A 22,009-nucleotide genomic window follows, 5' to 3' on the forward strand; every position below is an offset into this window, starting at 1 on the left:
GGATGAATAGAAAGGATAAGTATATTAATGAAAGAACAATAAACTAATAAAGTGACTTCCTTGAAAAGAGAGCCTCTCTTACCTATCTGTAGGTCTCCCAGAAATAACAGGCACTACTGTTTACCCAGAGAACTGGCTAGGAGGAGGACACAAAGTTCCTGACTCAGCTCAGCTATCCTCCAAAAAAGTTATCATTTTTATCTGTCACTTCAATCACATGCTGTCTTACAGCATTATTTAAACTGTGTACATAAATTCTATTTTCTTACTATGATGCCCAAATCCTAAAAAATGTAGCTCATGCTTGTCCACCTCCCATACTTGTAGACTGATCTCTGACTTATCAGATGAATTAAAAGTTATATGGGCATTATTTTTAAAATCTGACCTAGAGGGATCAAAAATACATTTCTATTAGTCTCATGATATTTAGAAGGATTGATTAAAATCAATGTGAAAGATTTTATTATTTACAAGAGGAATAACATTAATGAAAACACGAGTGATCAACTAACAAAACAGAGTGCTAGGGTCTACACCACTAACTCGAATCCTTTTGAAGAACATTCAAATCTAAAATAAGTTCAGGAGTCCAAACTCTGCAAGAAAACTGAAACACTGACATTCCTTCTATTTAGGGAAAATTTTGTGTAGCTACAGCAGACTCACCCCAAGTTCGTCATCATCAGAATTATCAAAGATGTTGTCTAAATCATGCAGGGAAGGTGCCAAATCTGTCACCTGTGTAAGGCTACTGGAGCCAGCTCTGCCAGCAGCATTATCCTGCCGGACATCTGCGGGAAAGGAGGCAAAAAACCCAGAATGAGCGATTTCCTCACTGGAGAAGAAGTGAAGTGAAGATGCAGGTCTTAATGAACAAGACCTGCTGGTGAAGTTTTTCCTACGTTTTCAATTAAATTCAGAGACAATTATTTCCAAGTATGTTCGAAAGGAACTAAAAAATAAACTATGAAAAACATATTAAAGATGAGATCAAATTTAGTGCTATTTGGAATAAGAATATAATTTTAAATAGATAAGCATTTCCCTTGTATTTTATTTTAGCAACAATCCAAGTGAGGCAAATAATCATTGTACACACCTGTTTTAGTAGCAGAACTGAAAATAGACATGGCATTTTTCCCATCAGGCACCGGCGTGGAATGACCTGGTGTAGTGACATCCTTGGTACCAAATCCATCCTCTGACTGTATAATAAATTCAGCCAAACAAAACACATGAACACCAACCCAAAGTGTGGAATATGAGGGAGAACACAAAGAATTAGAGGGTAGAATGGAACTTGTTATGAGCACAAGTATGATAAACAATGGTCTATGCAACCAAGGAAATTTAAGTAGAATTTAAACAGAACCAAGAACTCCCATACTTTCCCCTTAATCCTATGGGATATTTGAGTCAATCAGGGTTTTATGATTAAACGGCATTAATGGCATTTGTTTAAAGACGTGCCATGGTGTTAAAGGATGTCTTTCCGCTTTTGGTTTTTTTTTTTTTTTTTAAAGATTTTTATTTATTTATTTTTATACAAGAACTGGGGTATAGGCCAGATGCATGGGAGGGTGAGAGGATTCACCACAGACAGAGTGGGGAACAGAACAGGAAGACTGACTGAAATACACTGCTGAGGGGGGCAGCGAGCGAGACAGGAGAGGTCTGCCACTCCATGTGGGACCCTTGCCAGCCGGCCGGGATCGAACCTGTGCTGCAGAGGCTGCGGACAGCTTCACGGTGCTGCGCTCAACTGCCTGTGCCACCAGGGGAGGCCCAAAGGCTGTCTTTAATAACATTTTGGATGCTAAATTATGGATCAAGCTTTCTGGATCTAGATATGTCTGTAAAGGAATCCAAGAACCATTCTTCTGAAATATACTGGCCTCTTTTAATTGCCATATGTCCTCTATTCTCAAGAATAACTCTATAATAGGTCCAGTATATTAGAATGTTTTAAATGTAAGACTAAAGACAGCAGACACCCCCAGTACTCATTTTTATGACAATGAAACCAGTAAAGTTCATACTGAGACAGTCTAGGAAGTGTTGATATTAATTCAGAGAGATGCAAAGGTAAGGCGCTTAGCACAGTAAACAGAGTAAGCGCTCAATTAACAGTAAATATCACTATCAACATTTTTTTATATGTTGAATATTTTGGAATAGTAATTAAAAAGAATTAAGCAGGGAGCATAGGCCAATAAGAATTAGCATATGAAAGGAAGCATGCACTGTGTAAGCTATAGCCTAAAAAAAATATGAGACTTCATTTATGTTTGGCTGACTTTTAAACAAAGGTGAGCCATGATATAAAAAGGAATGACACACTGCTCAATACAATAGTACCAAGAGCATGAACATGGGGACAGAGCAATCAGGCAAGACCGTCTCAAACATTCTGCCTCAAAAATTTTCCCACACACGTTTTTCTGACACAGATCAAACCCATGTCATGCTGCGGTCTAGGCTGAATGGTACCTTATTCTTTTTCAGGGCGTCTTTCTCTGCCCCTTGTTTGCATTTCTTGTTTGCTGTAAAGATGTATTTTATGTCACCATCTTCAAAGGTGTACGGGTCATTGACTTCTCCCAAACTGTCTCCAGTTTGTTGTGATAGAGGCAATGGGTCAAGGAAGGGGAGTGGCTGCATCTGGGGCTGCTTATCTTGCCAGATTTTAAACCGTTTATTAGGTTGTGCTAAGAGTCTAAAAGGGAAAATAAATAATGACAAACAAAGATTAAAAAGACCATGTTTAACAATAAAGAGTAGCATTTGTAAGGCTTACATGAAATTTTTAAGAAATTAAAACTCATCTGCATAGTGAATTTCTTTTAGAGACTATATTCACAATTCCGCTTAAGAGCATAGACGGGCTCTGAGAATAGACTGCCTAGCTTCAAATTCCATCTGTGTCATTTCCTAGCTGAAAGGCCCTAGTTTCTTTCTCAGTTATGCAATTATGGTAATAATATGGTTGTGGTGAAAATTAAAAATGAGATCATCTGTGTAAACTGTTTAGAATGGGTAGCTCAAAAGTGATATAAGTATTAAGTGTTATCACTACATACATGATATCACCTGGACACACACAAAGCTTGCCTTAAAAGAGTCAACATATAAAGGCACTGACCAAAATATTAAAAGTTCTCATAAAGCTATAGTCTTTGAATAACAAACAGCAAGCCCAAAATAAATTAATACATAATGGTGTTCTAAATGCCACAATGAGACCCTAATATATCAACATACTTAAATACCGAGTAATGTATGCTCTCTCTATATATATATTACATAATAAATAATAATGTGTGTTAAACCTCATGAAGGACAAAGCATTTGACTTTAACATTTTCCCAGTGCAGAGTCTGGAATGCTGAAGAAAAACCTCTTTCACGTTGGATGTGAAGGTTTGGCAAGGAGAGAGGAAGAGGCTAGTCCCTAATTCTTGGGTGCCTACGCCATTTTGGTGGGTGACCAGAGGTAAATGGCATGAGAGTTGCCTTACCTTTGCAATGCAGTGCTCTCTGAGTTTACCTCCATTTTGGCATCGCACCTCTCACCCTGGAGCTCTGGAGGCCGGAACTCAGTATCATCAATGGGTGGGAGACGGTAACTGTGCCACCACTTATCCGATGACTCTGGGTTTGAGGGCCTAATCCCACAATATAAGGCTGTCTCGCTGACCTCTGCCATCAGAGGCAGTCTTTGGCCTACGAGGACAGTTCTGTCATCCATGGTAGACAATTGCTGGAGGTCTACTCCGTTTCCATAAAGGGCTGGATTCACAGGGACAGATGGTGGGTCCAAACTCTCCGTTTCCTGACCTCGTGGCTGAGGGCTGAGTGTTGGTGGCAGAGGGGAGATAGGGGAATGAGGTGAATCCATAGGATTCAGATTCATTTGCTTGCTTGTATTTCTGGAAGGCACGGCCATTTGCTTATCATATTTCCTACTGCTAGACACCTCTAAGGAGGAGTCTATCCCTGCCAACCCTAGCTTCTGTCCTGGTGTATCCTGTTCCATGCATAATTCTTCGGCCACAGAGGGCCTATGGTGAAATGGTATCAAGGGTCTCTTTTGTAACTTGTCTCCCTTTTCCTGTCTTTCTGTTGTTTTGTGCTTAGAAGAAGCAGGAGGTGGTAAAGATGAAGATGATGACGGTCCTGCACTGAACCCTGGTTGAGATATTGTGGGAGGTCGATTGGGTCCTACGGCACAACGTTTTAAAAGTTTATGCCTGAAATGAGAATTAAACTGAAGTCAACAAATAATGCAGATGAAAATAACTGCATCGTTATAACACTGTAAAAGAGAGGGCTCCAATAAGATTACGTCTTTTTAAGTACAGGTTAGATGCACTAATACGTTGAAAAGGACTCTAGGTGTTAATTTATAATGACTAGAAACTGCAACACATCCTGATAGAAAGTGATGAACCAATTACATACAAGTTACACAGGGAAAAGATGGACTTAAAAGCTAACATACTGCTAATCCTTACAGAACTACTGGTCTGAAAAATCCCCAAATCTTTCATATTTAATGAGGGCCTCAAATATTCTATTCACATTGCATCTTAAACCCAAGAGTAATGAGATCATCTGCCAAAGGAAAAAAAAAAGCAAAATATGCTTCCAATTTCTATTTTACAACACTCTACTAATTCCAATATACAACAGTTTATAATGACTTGAAGTATTGTAAATTGAAAATAAGATAACTGAAGCTCTACCCCAAAGTGTGAAGCTAAGATAATGAGGGTCAATCCTAAGGACATTTAACAGGATAATATACTAGAAACCTTAAATACGGTCTATGAAAGAAGGGATAAAAGAAGGTATCTTATAGACACACATTAAAATGAATATTAGTAAGATGATTTTAAATGAATATTAACACACTTAAAATGCATCTGAACTATCTAAGCAGGAAAAGAAAGTCTGCCCATATACAAACACACATCTTGGCAGGCATGGGTGTGAGAAATTGCTCAGTAAGGGCCCACTAGATGATGCCAAGGTTTAATGTGAGTAACAAAGTTATATAGCAGGTCAGCCAGTTCCTCCCAATATATAAATCATTCCCAGGGAAAAATGTAAGCGCTCCTGCCAGTGTAGCAGTAACTCTTTGAGGCCACTAGGGTGGCATTAAATTACTGTTGTATTGCACTAAATGATGCCCTGGTGGGCAGTAAAATGGATTTGTGTGGCATAATGGGATGGTTTAGTGGGACAGCAGGATGGCTACCCTGCCCCATAAGGCTATTAAATAGTGTAAGAAGTGGACCATTCCATAATGGATTTGGTAATCCTGCAGTAGATAATATGAAAACACTCTTGCCAAAATCTCTGCTATTACCTCCCCTCCTCCTCCTTTCCCCCCTTTAAGATCCTGACTTTGAAGAAGATTGTCTAAGCATAACGGCTATTGCCAATAAGGCAAAAATTACGCTTTAGATCCCCAGGGAACAGTACCACAATAATAGATGGATGTCTCATCTGAAGATATCTCAGTAATATCTTCTAAGGGTGCTTATTTTAAAACCTAAGCTCTAAAAATCCTTTACATAAAACTTTTGATTTGGATTTTCACAGAGGCTATTTAACCACACCAGTCCTTTGATGGGCATTTTATGGTAGTCCCTTCAAAGTAAGGATCACTTGCAAAGTGGATAATCTCTAAAAAGTCAGTTTTTCAATTGCATTTAACAACTCAGTCATATTGTGAAATGGCTAGAATTAAAACTACACTAATAAATAACAGACTATGGTTGCATGTCTCTGAGTATGAAAAGGATCTCACTAAGGCAGGAAGCAGGAAGATCAGGCTCAGAAAGCTAAACATAAGTGTGGTCTAGTGGTAGGAAAGAACCAGAAGCTAGGCCAAATGGTACAGAAATACATGGTGGCTAAAAGATTGAGGAACTATAATGACTAAAATCAGTATATTTTAAAAGAAGTTATGGTGAAATGCAGTGACAGACGAGATCTAGAAAATAAAAATGAGAAAGTTCCTAAGTTGACATGGGAAAATTGTGATAAAAATGACCACAAAAAGGTACCTGGTTTGAGGAAACAGATATGCCATTATTAAGGCTGTTTCTTAACAGCATCCCCCAAAAGACAAGACTAGAGTACATGTGAGCAGTTGGGTCTAGAGTGAATGTCTGAAAGTCAATGGAATGAAATGCATAAGTACAGAAAAGACTGAAAGGTAGAACAATTTGGTGAGGAAACAGAGCATTAACTCCAGGGCAAAACATGTTACTTGTTCACTTACACTTGAGGTAAAAATAATTCAAGGCAGCAAATAAAAATGTTACATAAATCAGCAAAAAGGTTATTTTTCAAAAGTGAAAAAAATCTACAACATGAGATGAAGGCACAAGTTAAATACACTAAAATTTACATCCTATGTACTTGTTAAAGATGGACCAAAACTTGGTTGTGAGCTGTTTAGAAATCAATGTTAATAGGAAAATATTTTTTTGTCACACAATTTACAATGGCCCAGAAACAAAAAATAGAACAGGAATTCAGTTGGTATATCACACCCATTCTGACGCAAAAGAGTCTCACAGGCTCAGAGAGAAGAACCTTAATGAGCGAATAACTTCATCAAAAACATTCTTGAAAAATCAATCATGAGTTTCATTAGACTGACAGTATCTGACTTCTTAGAGAGAACTTGAATAAAGAAAATTAACTTAAGAGGCAATAGAGAATAGAAAGAAGGTGTCAACGTTGTTGCATTAATGTATACAGACCCCAAAATTTGCTTATATTCTCAGAGGGCATATGGATTCTCTCCCTATGTTGTAGTCAATTCATTTAAGAACTCGGCTCTAAACCAGAGAAATGAATGGCCATCTCCTAAATACACTCATCTCATCTGAACATTTTATAAATACTGAGCAATATCAAATGTCAAAACAGATACCATGGAAGCAAAGATACCCTAAGTTGCTCATTAAGTGGATAATCATGACCACATGCTCCAACACTCAACTGAGCTGGCAGTGAGGACAAGGGAATATCCTTGAGGAATGTAAAATTTGTGTACAGGAAACATTTTGGGATCCTATACAAACATCAGATGAAAAAACAACAATCTCAGCATTTGACAGATTTTACCAAGTATCTGCCTCAGTCATCAAACCATACCACCACCAGCAAAATAAATTATCTATGAAGGTCTTTTTTATTCAAATTCTATTAACTCAAGCCAAATGTCTAATATTAAAATTGAAAATAATTAAATAAATCATTTAAAGAGCAAGACTGTTTTGTCAAATCAGTCCCTTTAGTTTTGAGATAACTGCTGTGGGACTGGTCTCCCCAAAAGGGCCAGGTCTCCCCAAAAGGGCCAGGTAAGCTTTTCTTTCGTTGTCCAGAGTAGGCCTCTTGTCAGTGTGGATTGGAACTAAACGTCAAGAAAGTCCCTGTGAGCCTGCAGAAGTCTATTACCACTACTTAAGGGATGCAGATTATTGAATTGAGAAGAGTGAGGTCCCTAAAGGCTGGGAGAAGCTTCTTCCCTTTTCCTGATCAGAGAAGCCATCACTGCTTCCCCTTTAACACTTAGAAGGATGCATCTTGCGGGGAGGTAGAGGTTCTCATCCAGTTGTAAGTTGTAAGTCAGTGAACCTGTCTTCTCTCTCTGGGAATCTCAGAGTAAGGATGAAGTGCTCCCCTCCTTGTTTGTCTTGTGAAGTCTCCCCCTCTTTCTCTTTGATGCCCCAGATCCCTAAACCCAGGATAAATATCTCTGGGCCATTACATTATTCTTCAGAATTTACAGCCATGTAAACTCTCCATGCATATGCTATTAAATTTTGGTGTTTTCACCTACTAATCTGTCTGGCGTTTGCTTGCTCCCCTAGCCTTAGAACACCAAGATGGGTTAGGGGGAATTTCCCTAGGGTTGACACTTCCCTGAAGAAATCTGTTGAAGCAATTTTTTAACATGGCCAGTTGTCTAATAAGATTCATTCTGAGTCCTGACAATAAATTTTTAACATGCACATGTAAGAAAAGACATCTTTTTTTCCCTCTCTACTGAAGGAACATAGTTAAAAGAAAACAAAACAAAATAACAGAGAAGAAATGGTCTGAGACAGTTAGCAAAATGTGCCATCACTCAGCCCACTACTGTTTTGCCCTTTCCATTACCTACCTAGAGCAGGAACAGCTGACTCTTTGGGTTGGATCCACAAAATCCCAAGTAGCAGGACTGTTAGCAGACTCTTCTTCAAGAGTTGGAGTTGACATTTGGCTCCTCCTAAAAAAAGTTAAAAATGTGACTGGTGTAAACATAAGCTAATATTCATACCTCTAGGGATTGATGTTAAAACTACAAATCATTTTACATAGTAGCAGCATCCTGCTGAGACCATTCAGAGCAACTCAAGGAACTGTAGCTGGGGGAGTGTTAGGGGAATAACGACTTGTTCTGTGCACTAAAAGAAGATTCAAAATATTTTAAATTTTGATGTACATTTTAACACGAACAGTATAGAAAGCAATTAAAACACTCTCTGGCACTATTAATTGTTGCTTAAAATGAGCCACCCAACTTTTGTTAGAAATAACCTAATTTTTTAAAATTCTCTTTTCACAGCACCTATATTAAGTCTGCCCTTAGGCTGTTTAAATCACTCTTAAAACTCCTATATTTACTAGTATTTATGGGCAGCACTCCGTACCTGTAATGTGAACTAAAAAGAAACAAAAATAACTCCTACACAGCGCTGATAATTAATAGCAAAAAGCTAAGTGGATCACTAACCAGAACACTAGGCCATATTTTTGTACTGCTGATTTTGCTATAGTTGATAGTGTTTCAGTAATGGCTCTGCCCAGACTTCTCTTGCTCTCCTCCCTCCCATGCCTTTTTGGGATCTTACAAATGCCATTTGTGTTGCTGATAGAGGGGTTATGGTCCGTTAAGAGATGGCAGAGGTAAAAGGTTAGAGGCAGTTAAAAACGAAGAAGGTAAGTGAAAAGAAAATTAATTTGGAACATGTCTAGGCATTGCAGAATAGAAATGAAAAGATCTCTATCAATTATTCTAAAGGAAAGTATTGTTTATAAGTGATATGTCTAGAAAATGACATTACTTTTCATTGTAATTATTTTAGATTTTGTCTACTACGTTCTCTTCAGCAGCCCATTCTGGATTTAATTCACCGAGAAATAAATATATAGTATGAATTTGCTCAAAGCTATGTCCAAAGAACATGTTTGAAACTTGAATATAAAACTTTGAACAGTGGTCATTTCAGATACATTTTAATTGACTCCTAAATAAGTGGAGTTCCTAGTACCAAGACAAGAAAGCCCGAATTTTCTGTGTTCCAGAGGAACAAGACTCAGTTGCTTACCTGCATCAGTCAAGGAAGTGGATATCTCAGTTATATCAAAACAGATTTAAAAATATGCCAAATGTTTACATAAACCTCGGTAAATGGACTAGCATTTACTGACTATTATGGCATTACCACCACACAATGAATTATCTGTTAAGAACCAGTTCTTCCCTTTTTTCCAAAAACATGTGAAGGAAGGAAGGAGGGCAGGAAGGCAGGAAGGGAGAGCGGAGATTAAAGGAAAGGAAAAAAGAAAGGGATGGGGGAGAAAGACAAGTGCGAGGAAGGGAAAATGGGGGAGAGGGAGGAAGCAAAGCAAATGAAGAGAAGAAAAATACTGGGTGGTCAGAAAAATCATGATGCATTTTTGCATAGAAAACATAGAAAAAACATGTGATGACTTTTCCAATAACCCGATATATAATTTCACAAAACAACCAACTGAAACACAACAGCTAGTTAATATTCCTTTAGTTGTCATCCGTTCATTTCAGAAATGCATTGTTAATTAAAACATAAGATCAATGTATAATACAAAGTATAGCAAAGAAAGTTGTTTTCTATTGTAAACAGGAAGCATTCATAAACCGGTATTGAAAAGAAAGCCAAATTCACAGATCACTGTTCTGACAGAGAGAATCTCCAAGCCATCAGTGCTAAAGCAAAAGTCAGATGAATGAATACCATGCTAATCTTGAGATGATCAGGATCTTCAAAAATCCTAGATAATCAAGTGAAGAATCTTTAATATTTTTGTTTTGAATCTTATCCTCTACTTTCAAAAAGATGAAATACCAATCCAACGCCTGTCAGGATGGTCACACAATATGCAGCATGACTGGCCCTCTTCATGTGTGTAATAATCTGAGATGGTTCCTGAACCATGACTCAGTCATAAAGCGTAAAACATACTTGGTGGGGCCTCCCTGGTGGTGCAAGGGCTTAAGTCTCAGCACTATGAAGCGATCTGTAGCCATTGCAGCACGAGTTCGATCCCCAACCAGGGAGCTACCCATATGGCGCAAGCAGACCTCTCTTGTTTTGCCCACTGCTCCCTTCAGCCATGTATTTCAGTCAGTCTACCTGTTCTGTTCCGCACTGTCTTTGCTGAATCCTCTTACCTCCCACACCTCTGGCCTGTATCCCAGTTCTTGTATGCATAAATAAATCTTTAAAAAAATAAAAAACATACTTGGACTGGGTTCTGTTGAGGATGCATTCCTTCCAGACTCGATGGACCATATGATTGTGGAGTTTTGGAGGAATTTTCCCCGATCTCTTTGGACTGTGCATAGTTATCCCCCCGTCTTGGGAACCTAGGTGGCTGACAGCACTCTGCAGACCTCCACTCTCACCTGTAACAAAGATGATTTGGAATGTCAGAGTTTTCTGAAAAGGTCTTCCAGTGCACAGACTGCTTCATATTTTACATAAAAATTTTAAATGCTGAGACTCCTATTCATGTAGCTTTGCTGCTATTCCCATGGCAATAACACTTTATTTAGCTATGAGGATAATTTGGTGAGAACAGCTTTTTTTCTGGCACTTTTATGATTATGTTCTCCCTAAAACAGTTAATCACATCAACCCTCACAAACCCTCAAGAATATACCTATACAGAGGCATTCTTACTTCACAGATATTTGAGACAACCCATCACAATATGAAAGATGTAAAGATGCATGGATTGTTTTTGATTTTTTAAGTTCCAATGCAGTAAATTTCTAAGCAGACAAGCCAGCAGAGGGAGCTTCATGTTCACTGAGCTGATTGGTTGTGTAACAACTGCACACAGTATCCTGAGTAAGAGGAAGAACTTAATGGCAAAGCTTTTAACAAGGTCAAATTTCAAATCTGTGTGTGGAACTGTTTGTGTTTATGCCTGACTCTACTTAAAAAAGCTTAGTACTAAAACACTGAAAGTCGTTCTCAACATTCTATGTCAGGGGATTAAAAACTCCAGGTTTCTCTCTAATAACGCCACTCAGTTTTCCCAACTACAGTTGCTACGTAATCTATTTATTTCTATTATGTCCATTGTGATTGCTGATAATGCTGGTTATTGGTTACATTTTAAGTATTTTACTATTTCTATCTTGTACAAGGCAAATAGTGGGGTCAATTTCCAGTTTTAAATTCTGATTCAAATTTTTTAAATCGATTTAATAAATATATTGTAGGTTTTACTCTCAGCAGAATGCAAAACATCTTGACAGCAATAGTCAATTCTTAAGCACCGTGAAAACTTCTTCTTTCATCTGAAAAAGAAACAAGCAGCCTACAGCACAAACTAATATTCTTGGTATCAATGCAACACAACCAGTATATGAAATGGATGGTTATGGCTGAGTTTTTAAAAAGAGAATGAAAACACCAACCCCAAATGCTTACATTTTAGGAACTAACGCTTTCTTCTTCCCCAAAAAAGTACTGTTATATTACAAATAAATATATTAAAACAGACAAGAAATTTGGTCTTTCCTTGTTACCTTTCTTTTCATCTTGAAAGTTCCCTGATTTGGTTCAGGGTGCAAAATAATTCATTTCGACTTTACAATGGGTTTTCAAATGCCTATTATAAAAGGTGTCAAAGTGAAGAAACAAACAGCAACAGATAATGTAGTCCTTCACACCCAAACACCCCCTAGTACAGAAAGGGACTGTATACTGTATGCCCATGGTATCATAAGAGAATAGTTTCTGACAAAAAAAGGAGGTGAGGAAGGGGAGAGCAATAAGCCAGTCTTTTGTGATTAAAGTTGGGTTAATGCTTTTTAGTAGCTGTTAATGATTAAACTAAAATGTAAGTGATATTTGAAATAGACTTAAATGAAAGATGTACTCCGTGCTATTAAATATATATGGAACGCTGTTGGCCACGGTTATTGCCATAAGCAGAAGAGGCAAGCTGATCTACCTATCCACAGGAGGCATGAGTGATTTCACCAAAACTGGTTAGCCCTTCCAAATCCCCTGCTAACCTAGGATTCTTGGCCATTTTAGGGGCAAACTATATCTTGTCTTCAGACTCTGTGTGTGTGTGTGTGTGTGTGTGTGTGTGTGTGTGTGTGAATGTGGTGGTAGATGTGTAAAGGTGTCTATAAAGAGGCAGGTAAGCATGCAAAACTTAAGAAACAATTTAAACTGTTTAAGTATAGGCAAGATTAAAATTCTAAAGCATATAACTTGTTTGTTTAAATTTTTCCCTCCCCATTTTGCAAAATTTCCATGTTTTCCTAAACTTAATCTCTTCTACCTGAAATTCCTTACTGTGAGTTTGCACACCAGTTCTGTGGCAAGGGAACTACAGGACTTTTTGGAATCCCTTCCATCTAGAACATCCCTGTTGCACTCACCTATGACAGCCTGTTCTGGAGAGGTGGGAGGGGTAAGAGGCATTCCACAGTTACTTGGGTCCTTCACACTACCAAGTCCCTGCTGCCCAACTGAAATGTGGCCTCCAGCACTGGCAACGCTCTGAGGAACTGGGATGTCATTCTGAGAGATCAAAACAAAAGCTGAGGGGTAAACCATCCGAACACCACCTGTAAGGAAAGAGAGCAAGGAGAAAAGTGGGCTTAAGAAAAAGTTCCCAAAAGACTGCTGACTTGATTATCCAGTGGTCACAGTCAAAGCTTAATCAGGAAAATGAGATGCTCACTGAGCACTGCCAAAAGTGACAGGTTCCTTCTCTTATGAGTTAATAGCTGTTGAAACATGTGTCCCAACATTATGATAATAGCATTTGTAATACAGAGACCACTGGTGCTTCAGGCAAGTTAACTGCTCAGCATATACCACTGTGTCAAGAGAATAAAAAAAAGATGGGAAAATTATGGAGGTTATTTTTGATGAATCCGAATGATTATCTTTTTAAATTAAGGAAGATAAAGAAGATAGAATAAAGCTCTTCAGGCAAAATATTTTCTCTTACCAACAATTACTTCAACTGCCACGGGGAAATCATCATCATATCCCAACTCCTCCTCTTCTTTCAATTCTTTCTTTTTCAGCACCATTGGGTAGAAATACTGCCATTCCTCGATCAGCTTACGGGTAGCTGGGTCTGACATCTTATATGCTTGGCCTGTTAGCGTGCCATTTAAGCCATAAGGACTTACCAGTACTAAGTGGGGAGGAAAAACATGTTACAGATTACAGTGATCATTCTCACTTACATGTAACACTACATATTTGGTAATTTTAAGTTAAAGTACTTAACAGAAATACATATACCCCCAAACTGCCTAAAATTTGAACACTCTTGCTATGGCTTCTGAGACTTCCTAAATATCTGGATAATTAAGAAATAATCTATAAATAATACCTTCAGAAGCAGAAAATCTTAATGCAACAAGCCAGAAACATAATGCTTTGTTATAATTTCAGTTTTTGCTATTTTGGAGGTCTGCTGATGAAACAATTCTTTTAAATTAAATTTATTTTACTCAAAGTTATGGATTTGAAGTATTTCTATCTTTCTATATCTTACTGTGATTTTCATCTTCACTGATCTGGACACAAAGTGCATAGTACTGTGTATAACCCAACCAGTTCTTAGCCTTGGGTTATTTTCAACTATCTGAATAACACTTGTCTATGAAAAAGGTCATTTTTTCTTAACCCAAATTTTTCAAAAATTTCAGCATAGTCATAGAGGGGATGTTACTTTCTCTTTTTTTGGTGGCCTTCGTTTCTTTTTAAGAGCCAGATGTCAAGTCATATCAATCAAGACAGAGAAGCTGCTATGCCTCAATGATCCAAATGGAACAAAAACACTGTCTCCAACTAACACCATTCATCAAAGGCAATTTTCCTGCTTTAGCAGTTCTAGGAAATTCCCACATCAGTATGGCTAATTATGTTACTATTAGGATATAACATTATCTGCAGGCCAGCATCTACCCTAAAAATATAGCTCTTCCACACTAATCATGGAAATAAGCAAGATAATGCCCCACAAAAGTCTTCTATGACTTGAGAGCTTTCAGTAACAGCCAGTAAAATTTAAAATAAGGGGTCTATAAGGACTTGGTGTTCCTAACATCTTTCCCCAAGTAGAAGGTTAATTCCATCTCCTAATGTCTAGCAATTCGTTCTGTTATTATTATAAATAAATGCTTTTATTTTGAGTGATAAAGTTTAGGAGGAAGTCAGATGGTCCTCAGGACTTTCATACTCAAAGAAATAAGGTACTTAAATAATTCTGACAATCCATAATGCATACATGCTGTAAACTCCTAAGCATGCAGTTTGAGAAGGTTGTTTTAAATTTTATTTTAGTTCATACATGAAATACCCAAAATTACAGCATGGTAAATTTCATAGTTTAAATTGTGTTGCAAGATGGGGGGAATAAGTAGGTAATAATTATAATCACAGAAAAATGCAAACCTGTCATTTATAAGATTTGTCCATTACTCACTGGATTATATTTTTTCAAATACTTATTGACCTTGCTTTGTTCTGAAGGAAATTTCATCACTTTATCCCCTCAATATAACTTCACAGAAGACCATGTTTATATATGACGTTTTCAGGAAAAAAAAAAAAAGTGAGCTATTACTACTCAACTGTGAAATAGTGGCCTTTCCTTTCTTCTTCAGATACTGACTCTAAGCTTAGCTATGGACTATGGTGGGCGACTATGGGTGTCTTAGTGATAGGTACGACGTGGCAACAACATCTGAAGGAATTGATCCTATACCTCTAAATCATGTACAGTGTTATAAACCAATGTTACCTAAATAAAAATAATAAAATGTCCATTTAAGACAGCATCTCATTCTGCAAAACCTTAGTGGGCAAGGCTGCTGGCTATCCACTTGGTGGAAGAGGGGTGCAGAGCAAGGAGATCACCATTTACCTACCTTGAAATGGTGCAGGTGAAGACTGAGCCATGTGTATATGCTCTTCATTGATCAAATAAATTGGCTGGTGTTGAGCAATCTCCACACTTGTGCATACATTACTTTCCCCATGAAGAAAGAATGTGAAAGCGCAGGACAAATGCTCACTAAAAAATAAAAAACAAAACCGAGAAGCTCAATTTCACATTTTGTTAGGAAATGTATACTACAAACAAACTACAGAAGAGATAAACCATTACTTTATTACCCATCCAGCAAGGCTTGTCCCTGATTGTTAACAACAAACTTCTACTTGAATTTGAACAAATAATATGATAATAACTTGTTAAGAAACTAAATTAAAGCTGTCAGATAAATCTGAAACACTAGTTATGCTGCACTGTGAAATGTTGAAAGCAATAGTTGAGAATGCTTCCTGCTTCAATTGCACCGTTTCCTATGCTGACTATAAATTCAAAAGGACAAAGAAATCATAGCATTTTTCCACTTGTTCTCATGTACTAGTTTGAAGTGGTTTTTAACTGATTCTAAGGACACTGATAAAATAGTTTTGTTTATCTTTGGTATGACAGAACAGTAACATCAAATTTACAAGCTTACAGCGTTACAATAAGGTTAAAACTATTGACCTAAAAATAGCAATTAAGACACTGATGTGTATTCCCAATACATAACTGCTAAGGTAATGCAAGTCTCTGGGGAGACTGGTAATCTACTCTATTTAATTTTCACAATGTACTTGTGACCACAAAATGTTTGTAAACATTTCACTTTTCTGTTTTCTAAACAATTCGTTAAAAATTGATAAAAACTATGAGTCTTGGAAAAAATAATTTCAAATTTACTATAATGGTGCATTCAAATTAATTAAACTTTGGTCCTAAATTAACCATAACATCTTTATTTCGCAAGATAACTCTTAAGAATGATGAATTGGGCCTCTCTGGTGGTGCAGGTGGTTGAGCCCAGGGCCATGAAGCTGTCCACAGCCTCTGCAGCGCAAGTTCAATCCTGGCCAGCTGGGGAGATAACCCACATGGCGCAGCAGACCTCTCCTGTCTTGCCTGCTGCTCCCCTCAGCAGTGTATTTCAGAACTTCTGCCTGTTCCTGCTCCCTGTCTGGTGAATTCTCTCACCTTCCCACACCTCTGGCTTGTACCCCAGTGCTTGTATAAATAAATCTTAAATAAATAAATAAATAAAATATATAAAGAGAAAAATTTAACAAGATTTGAAAAAACAGCAAGTTATAGGGGAAATATAAGTGAAGCCACCAGAAACTGCATCATTTGTGGTAAGTTACTTCACCTTTGTTATCATAGTTTCTCATATGTAAACTCCTTCTTTAGTACAAGGTGCTAACGAGCCTCCCCATCACGGAGTTCTGATGCAGGAGGTCCCTGGTGGGCCCTAAGAAGATGCACCTGTGCCAGCTCCCAAGTGCTGCTGCTCTACTCCTACAGCAAGAACCACACCTTAAGAACCAATGAGCCTGATGGCGCAAAATCCCTTTTCCATTACAAACTTCTATTTTTTTCTAAGAATACATAAAATAAGAGGGCAGGGATGACGATATTGACAGCAGAAAGTAGAAATTTCCCTTTGGCTTAGCAATAACTCATCTAATACTTTTATCCCACAGATAAAACTATCACATAGTCATGTACTATGCCAGTGCTTGTAATAGTTAAGTGAAAAGAGTCAAAATATCCATCATAAAGGACTGGTTAACTAAATCATGATAGAGCCCTACAAATTAACTCTGTACAACCACTTAAAAAATAATTAACACACTGATATGGGAAAACCTCCAACATAAACTCATAAACATTAAGGGGGAAAACCAAAGTACAGAGCAGTGTAAATAATACACTCTCATTTGTATAAAAATGGGAAAGGGGGCGATATATGCACATATAATTTGCTTACATTGGCATAAAATTTCTCTGGATGGGTACACTCTTAAAAACCTAATAATCTTGGCTGCCTTCAGGGAATGAAGGGGTATAACTGGGGGAGAAACAGAGAATTCATAATATAGTCTTTTATACTTTCTGAACATGGGGCCATATGTCACACAGAAAGTAATGGAGACAAGATCTGAAAGAAGCCCCTGCGTCCTATCTTTGTGCACAGTGCTTGTTGGCCCAACGAGGAGGGCACTAGAGGAATCCATGGTATTTCATCTTGTCATATTTGGCTCTTGGTTGAAGCCTGCTGAGATCATCTTTGATTCTGATTCTGTTATCCAATACACTAGCTATTTGATGGGCAAGCCGTCAACATCTTTATTCATGTCATTGCTAAAAATGGTGAAAAAGAGTACACGGAGGGTAGAAAAAGAATCCTGTGTCATCTTATCAGATAATTCCCAAGTTAAAATTCCCCAGGGTGCTGCCATCCACATGCTATGTCTTGTCTAGGAAGGATAATCGAAAAAATATGTCAAACACATTGATAAAATGCAGATATATAATAACTATCATATTTCTCTGAACTAGAAACCTGCCTAAAAATAAAATTTAGGTACTTGAGATTTCAGCACCCCTCATTTTACCATTGAAAAAATAGGACTAAAATATCTGGTTTGCCAATGCTATTCTTAGACACACAACTGGAATTAGACTTGAGATTTAATTTCTTTCCTAAAGCGAGCTTGTCTATAAATGGGGATACTGATTTATGCCCGTATTAATTTATATTTTTATATAGGCAAAATGAGTTCAGATTTGTGAATGAACACTAAAAACAAAGGGCTGTATATATACCATCACAGATACAAGCAAGTAATACAATGCTTCTCGACGTTAGTTAGGAGGTAAAGTTACAAGCTCCAGACCTGTTTGTGTCTCTCCTCACCCATCACCCACTTTTATGTGAATCTTTAATCACTCAATTCCATCTATTTCATGTCATTTTTCATCATCTGAAAATTGAAAAGGGCTTTAGAGATCATCAAATTTGATGCATTTCTAATTCATTGTGGGGGGGGGAGACTCTTCAAAAGTATGTGAGGAGAGGGAGGATGGAACATTTAAACTGGGACTTGAATCTAGAAGAGAAAATTAGATGTGCAAAGGCACTGAGATGGAGAGAGTCTGGCATCTTAAAAAAATGTTAAAAGAGGCAATATGGCCACATCATTGTGACAATGAAGACTACTAGCATAAAATAAAATTAAAAGATAGGCAGAAAATGAACAAATTGTACCTATGGAAAAGGCAAAGATAATCCAAGTGACTGAAAAAATAAAGTTTTCTTTATATACTGTTCACAAAAGAGACACAAAATAAAGCATACCATAAGAATGACAGAGAAGGCAGAAAACGAGATCCCAGGTTAATGTGAATATAAATAAAGCTGGTATATAAATAACAAATAAAAACATTAGTTTTAAAACTTACATTCATCATTACATAATAATAAACAGAGGAATTCAACAAGAAATTTAGATCATCTTTAACGTGTATGTACACAGCTATATGGCATGCAATTCAGACACATAAAAAAGGTTGGTAGAATTACAAGGAGAAACTGACATCTGCAATTAATAAAGATTTTAAATCTTTTTCTTAGTATTTAATAGAATAAGCAAATTATTAAGAATACAAAAAAAAAAAAAAACCCCACCCAGGAATGACCAAAAAATATGAACTTCAACATGTATGTTTGGTTTTCCAGAAATAATCTATTCTCTTTCCAAGACACCTGGAAACGTGCAAAAAATGTACTGGGTACAGGACACATACAAAACAAGTCCTAAATTCCAAAAAACTAATACCACACAGACTACATGCACATTTTTTAATCAAAGCACAACTTAGCTAGAAATCAGATTTTTTTTTAAAGGTTAAAATAAAATTCCTTTGTTTGGAAACTTACAATGCACTCTCTAAATAAACCATGGGTTCTAGAGGATATCATAATAGAGATCACAAAATATTTAAAGTTAAATGACAACAAACTAATACATGTCAAAATCTGAGGGAAATAGCACTGAGAGAATAATTTACATCCGTATGTGCCTAGGATAATGTCTTAAAATAAATGAGAACAACATTCAAATCAAGAAGTTGAGGGAAAAAACAAAAAGTAAACTCAATGAAAACAAAAGGATAAAAAGCACATTATTACTAAAAATTTAAAATGCAATAGAAAGGATTAACAATATCAAAATGTGTTCCTCGAGCAGACTGAGACAACACAGATCACACAGCGCACTGATTTGAGGAGGGACGTGGGAATGTGCCAGGGCAAGGAGGGAGGAACATGAAACAACTCTGGGAAACAAAAAGAGGAAGTAACTGCAGATAAAGTAGAAACATTTTTAATGACAAAGCTTTATGCCAATAAATATACAACACGTGAAATAGATACTTCTATAAAAATAGAAGGTTCAGAAAACATTTTGAAAAAAATAACTATGAGGAATAATCTATGTATTCAATTGTTTCAACAGGCGATAAACAAGGAAAAGTCTCCCTACCCTTTCTAATGCACAACTTTGATAGCAAATTTCTTGAAGAGTTACTTAAAAAAAGAGAACGTCATCACCTACCCATTTAAGACATGAACAAAGATGCAAAAATACTAAATTAAATAACAGAATTCAGAAAAGATCCATATATGTATAATACAACCAAGTGGGGTTTATTTTGGAATACAAGATTGAGTTAATATAAGCACATTATCAGATGATAAAGAACAATCAAATCCATCTCAAAATAGAAAAAGGGTAATTACAATTCAAAGGATCCAATGATCATTATTTTTAAAGTAAACTCTTGCAAATGGGAAGCTGAAGGAACTATCTAACTTCAACAGATAAAACGATTATATTGCGTAGTATTCAAATTTAGAAAGACCCTCACCTCCTTTTTAAAAAAGCAACAAGACAAGCATGACCTTATACACAACATTGGTCCCCGCAACTGAAGTCAATGCAATAAAACAAGAAAAGGGTATAAAAACTCCCAGGAAAAGGTAGCATTATCTTTATCTGCAGATCACATAATTCTTAGATTTTCTATACAGACAAGATAGACTAACACAACTAGCAAGAGAACAAGGAATGTGCAAGACTGGTAGATACGAGATCAACAGCAGCTGTGCCCTACATACCATTTAGAAAATATAGTGGGGGAAAAAAATGGCATGGGAAATAGCAAGGAAAGCTGAAAGGGACCTAGAAAATAAATTAGTAAAAGACATGTTAGACATCTACGGGAAAATCTACAGATCATTTGGTTTAAAAACTAAAAAGGAAGACATAAACCCTTTTTAAAGAGGCATCATATTCTTGGATGTGATATCAGTATCATAAAGATTACAACCCTCCCCAAATTGATCTGTAAATTCAATGCAATTTCAACCAGTATGACAGTAGGTTGTTGACAAGCAGATTCTAAAATTAATATAGAAGAACAGAGTAAAAAATAGCCAATGTGCTCTTTTTTTTTTTTTTAAATATTTATTTATTTATTTATTTATACAAGCACTGGGTACAGTCAGAAGCGCGATAGGGTGAGAGAATTCACCAGAGTCAGAGCGGGGAGCAGAGCAGGCAGAGGGACCGAAGTACACTGCTGAGGGGAGCAGCGGGCGGCAGGAGAGGTCTGCGCACCATGTGGGACCCTCCTCTGGTGGCTGGGGAGCAGCCGGGGATCGAACCGGCACTGCAGAGGCTGCAGGCAGCTTCGCAACCCAGCGCTCAACCACTGTGCCACCGGGGAGGCCCTCCAATGTGCTCTTGAAAAAGAACAAAGGAAGAGACCTAACCTACCAGTATCAATATTTATTATTAAATCACAGTAATGACAATAGTAGTAATAACTTGAGGACAAAAGCGATGAAACAGAACAGGGAACTCCAGCAGCTTCCCATCTCAAAGAGAGGGAAAAAGAGGAAGGAGAAGGAGAGGGAGAAGAATTAAGGAGCTAGAGAGGGTAACAGGGTAATCCCCAGGGAAAGGGAAGGTTCAGATTCCCTGTCCCACCCAAGGGTGACGCTGGGCAGACAGGTGAAGCTAGAAAAGACTGAGAGGACTGAGGGAAGAGAAGACCTGGCCGAGGAGAGCAGAGAAGATGGAGATCAAGGAGGAGACCTGGAGGAGGCACACGCAACAGAGACATGTGAAGAAGCTGCACTTGTTTCTCAGCTTAGAACTGGGCTGCAAACTTGGCGGACATGGAAGAAGACACTTGAAAGAAACAGAGATGTGGGTGAGAGACCTGCCGGGAGGCTGACAATGGTGTCCTTTATTGTGACTTGGGTCTTGATTTTGCTCTTTTCCTTCCAGACTCACCTGGCCACTCTGCCCCTTTCCTGTGGGTCTCACCAGGAGGGGCCTCAGCCTTGTGGCAGCTTTTGGGCCTCGGTGACCCCACTTTGGGCTGACCCTGTATGGCTGGGCATTTACCCTCAAGGGGATGGGGAACTTTGGGTGCTTCACGTGTAAATTATTTCAACTATTTCCTTTCTCTTCTCTTTATGGCACCCTGACAGTCTCTCTATTGCACACTAATTGTATTAAAGTTCCTTTTTATTAGGTCTTAGGCTCTAGAGTACCTTTTGTCTTGATGTGGCAGGTGGCAGAACCTATTGAGAGTGTGCAGGTTTAGGGATCCCAGCATCCCCTAACCCTATCCACTAACAAGACCATGAGGTGGAAGCAGTTGTTTTTGGAGTGTGACCATGTATATGTTGAATCTATAACTTTATGTTTTTATTTTATCTATAACTTTGTCTCAGGGGTTTA

At 37.6% G+C, this 22,009-nt stretch overlaps 1 protein-coding gene across 1 annotated transcript in view; it reads right to left on the reverse strand.

Annotated features, from left to right (window-relative positions):
* MED13L (mediator complex subunit 13L) overlaps positions 1-22,009 on the reverse strand; it is a gene marked incomplete at both ends in the record, with an annotated part of 253,459 nt that overhangs the window by 39,137 nt on the left and 192,313 nt on the right. The window contains 9 exons of the mRNA XM_084254298.1: positions 670-794; positions 1,103-1,208; positions 2,494-2,719; positions 3,521-4,252; positions 8,191-8,295; positions 10,575-10,737; positions 12,739-12,927; positions 13,317-13,508; positions 15,253-15,398. Of these exons, the coding sequence (XP_084110424.1) occupies positions 670-794; positions 1,103-1,208; positions 2,494-2,719; positions 3,521-4,252; positions 8,191-8,295; positions 10,575-10,737; positions 12,739-12,927; positions 13,317-13,508; positions 15,253-15,398 (1,984 nt within the window). The remainder of the gene's footprint in view (positions 1-669; positions 795-1,102; positions 1,209-2,493; positions 2,720-3,520; positions 4,253-8,190; positions 8,296-10,574; positions 10,738-12,738; positions 12,928-13,316; positions 13,509-15,252; positions 15,399-22,009) is intronic.

This window comes from Talpa europaea, assembly GCF_964194135.1.
Source record: "Talpa europaea genome assembly, chromosome: 14".
NCBI classification, from domain to species: domain Eukaryota; kingdom Metazoa; phylum Chordata; class Mammalia; order Eulipotyphla; family Talpidae; genus Talpa; species Talpa europaea.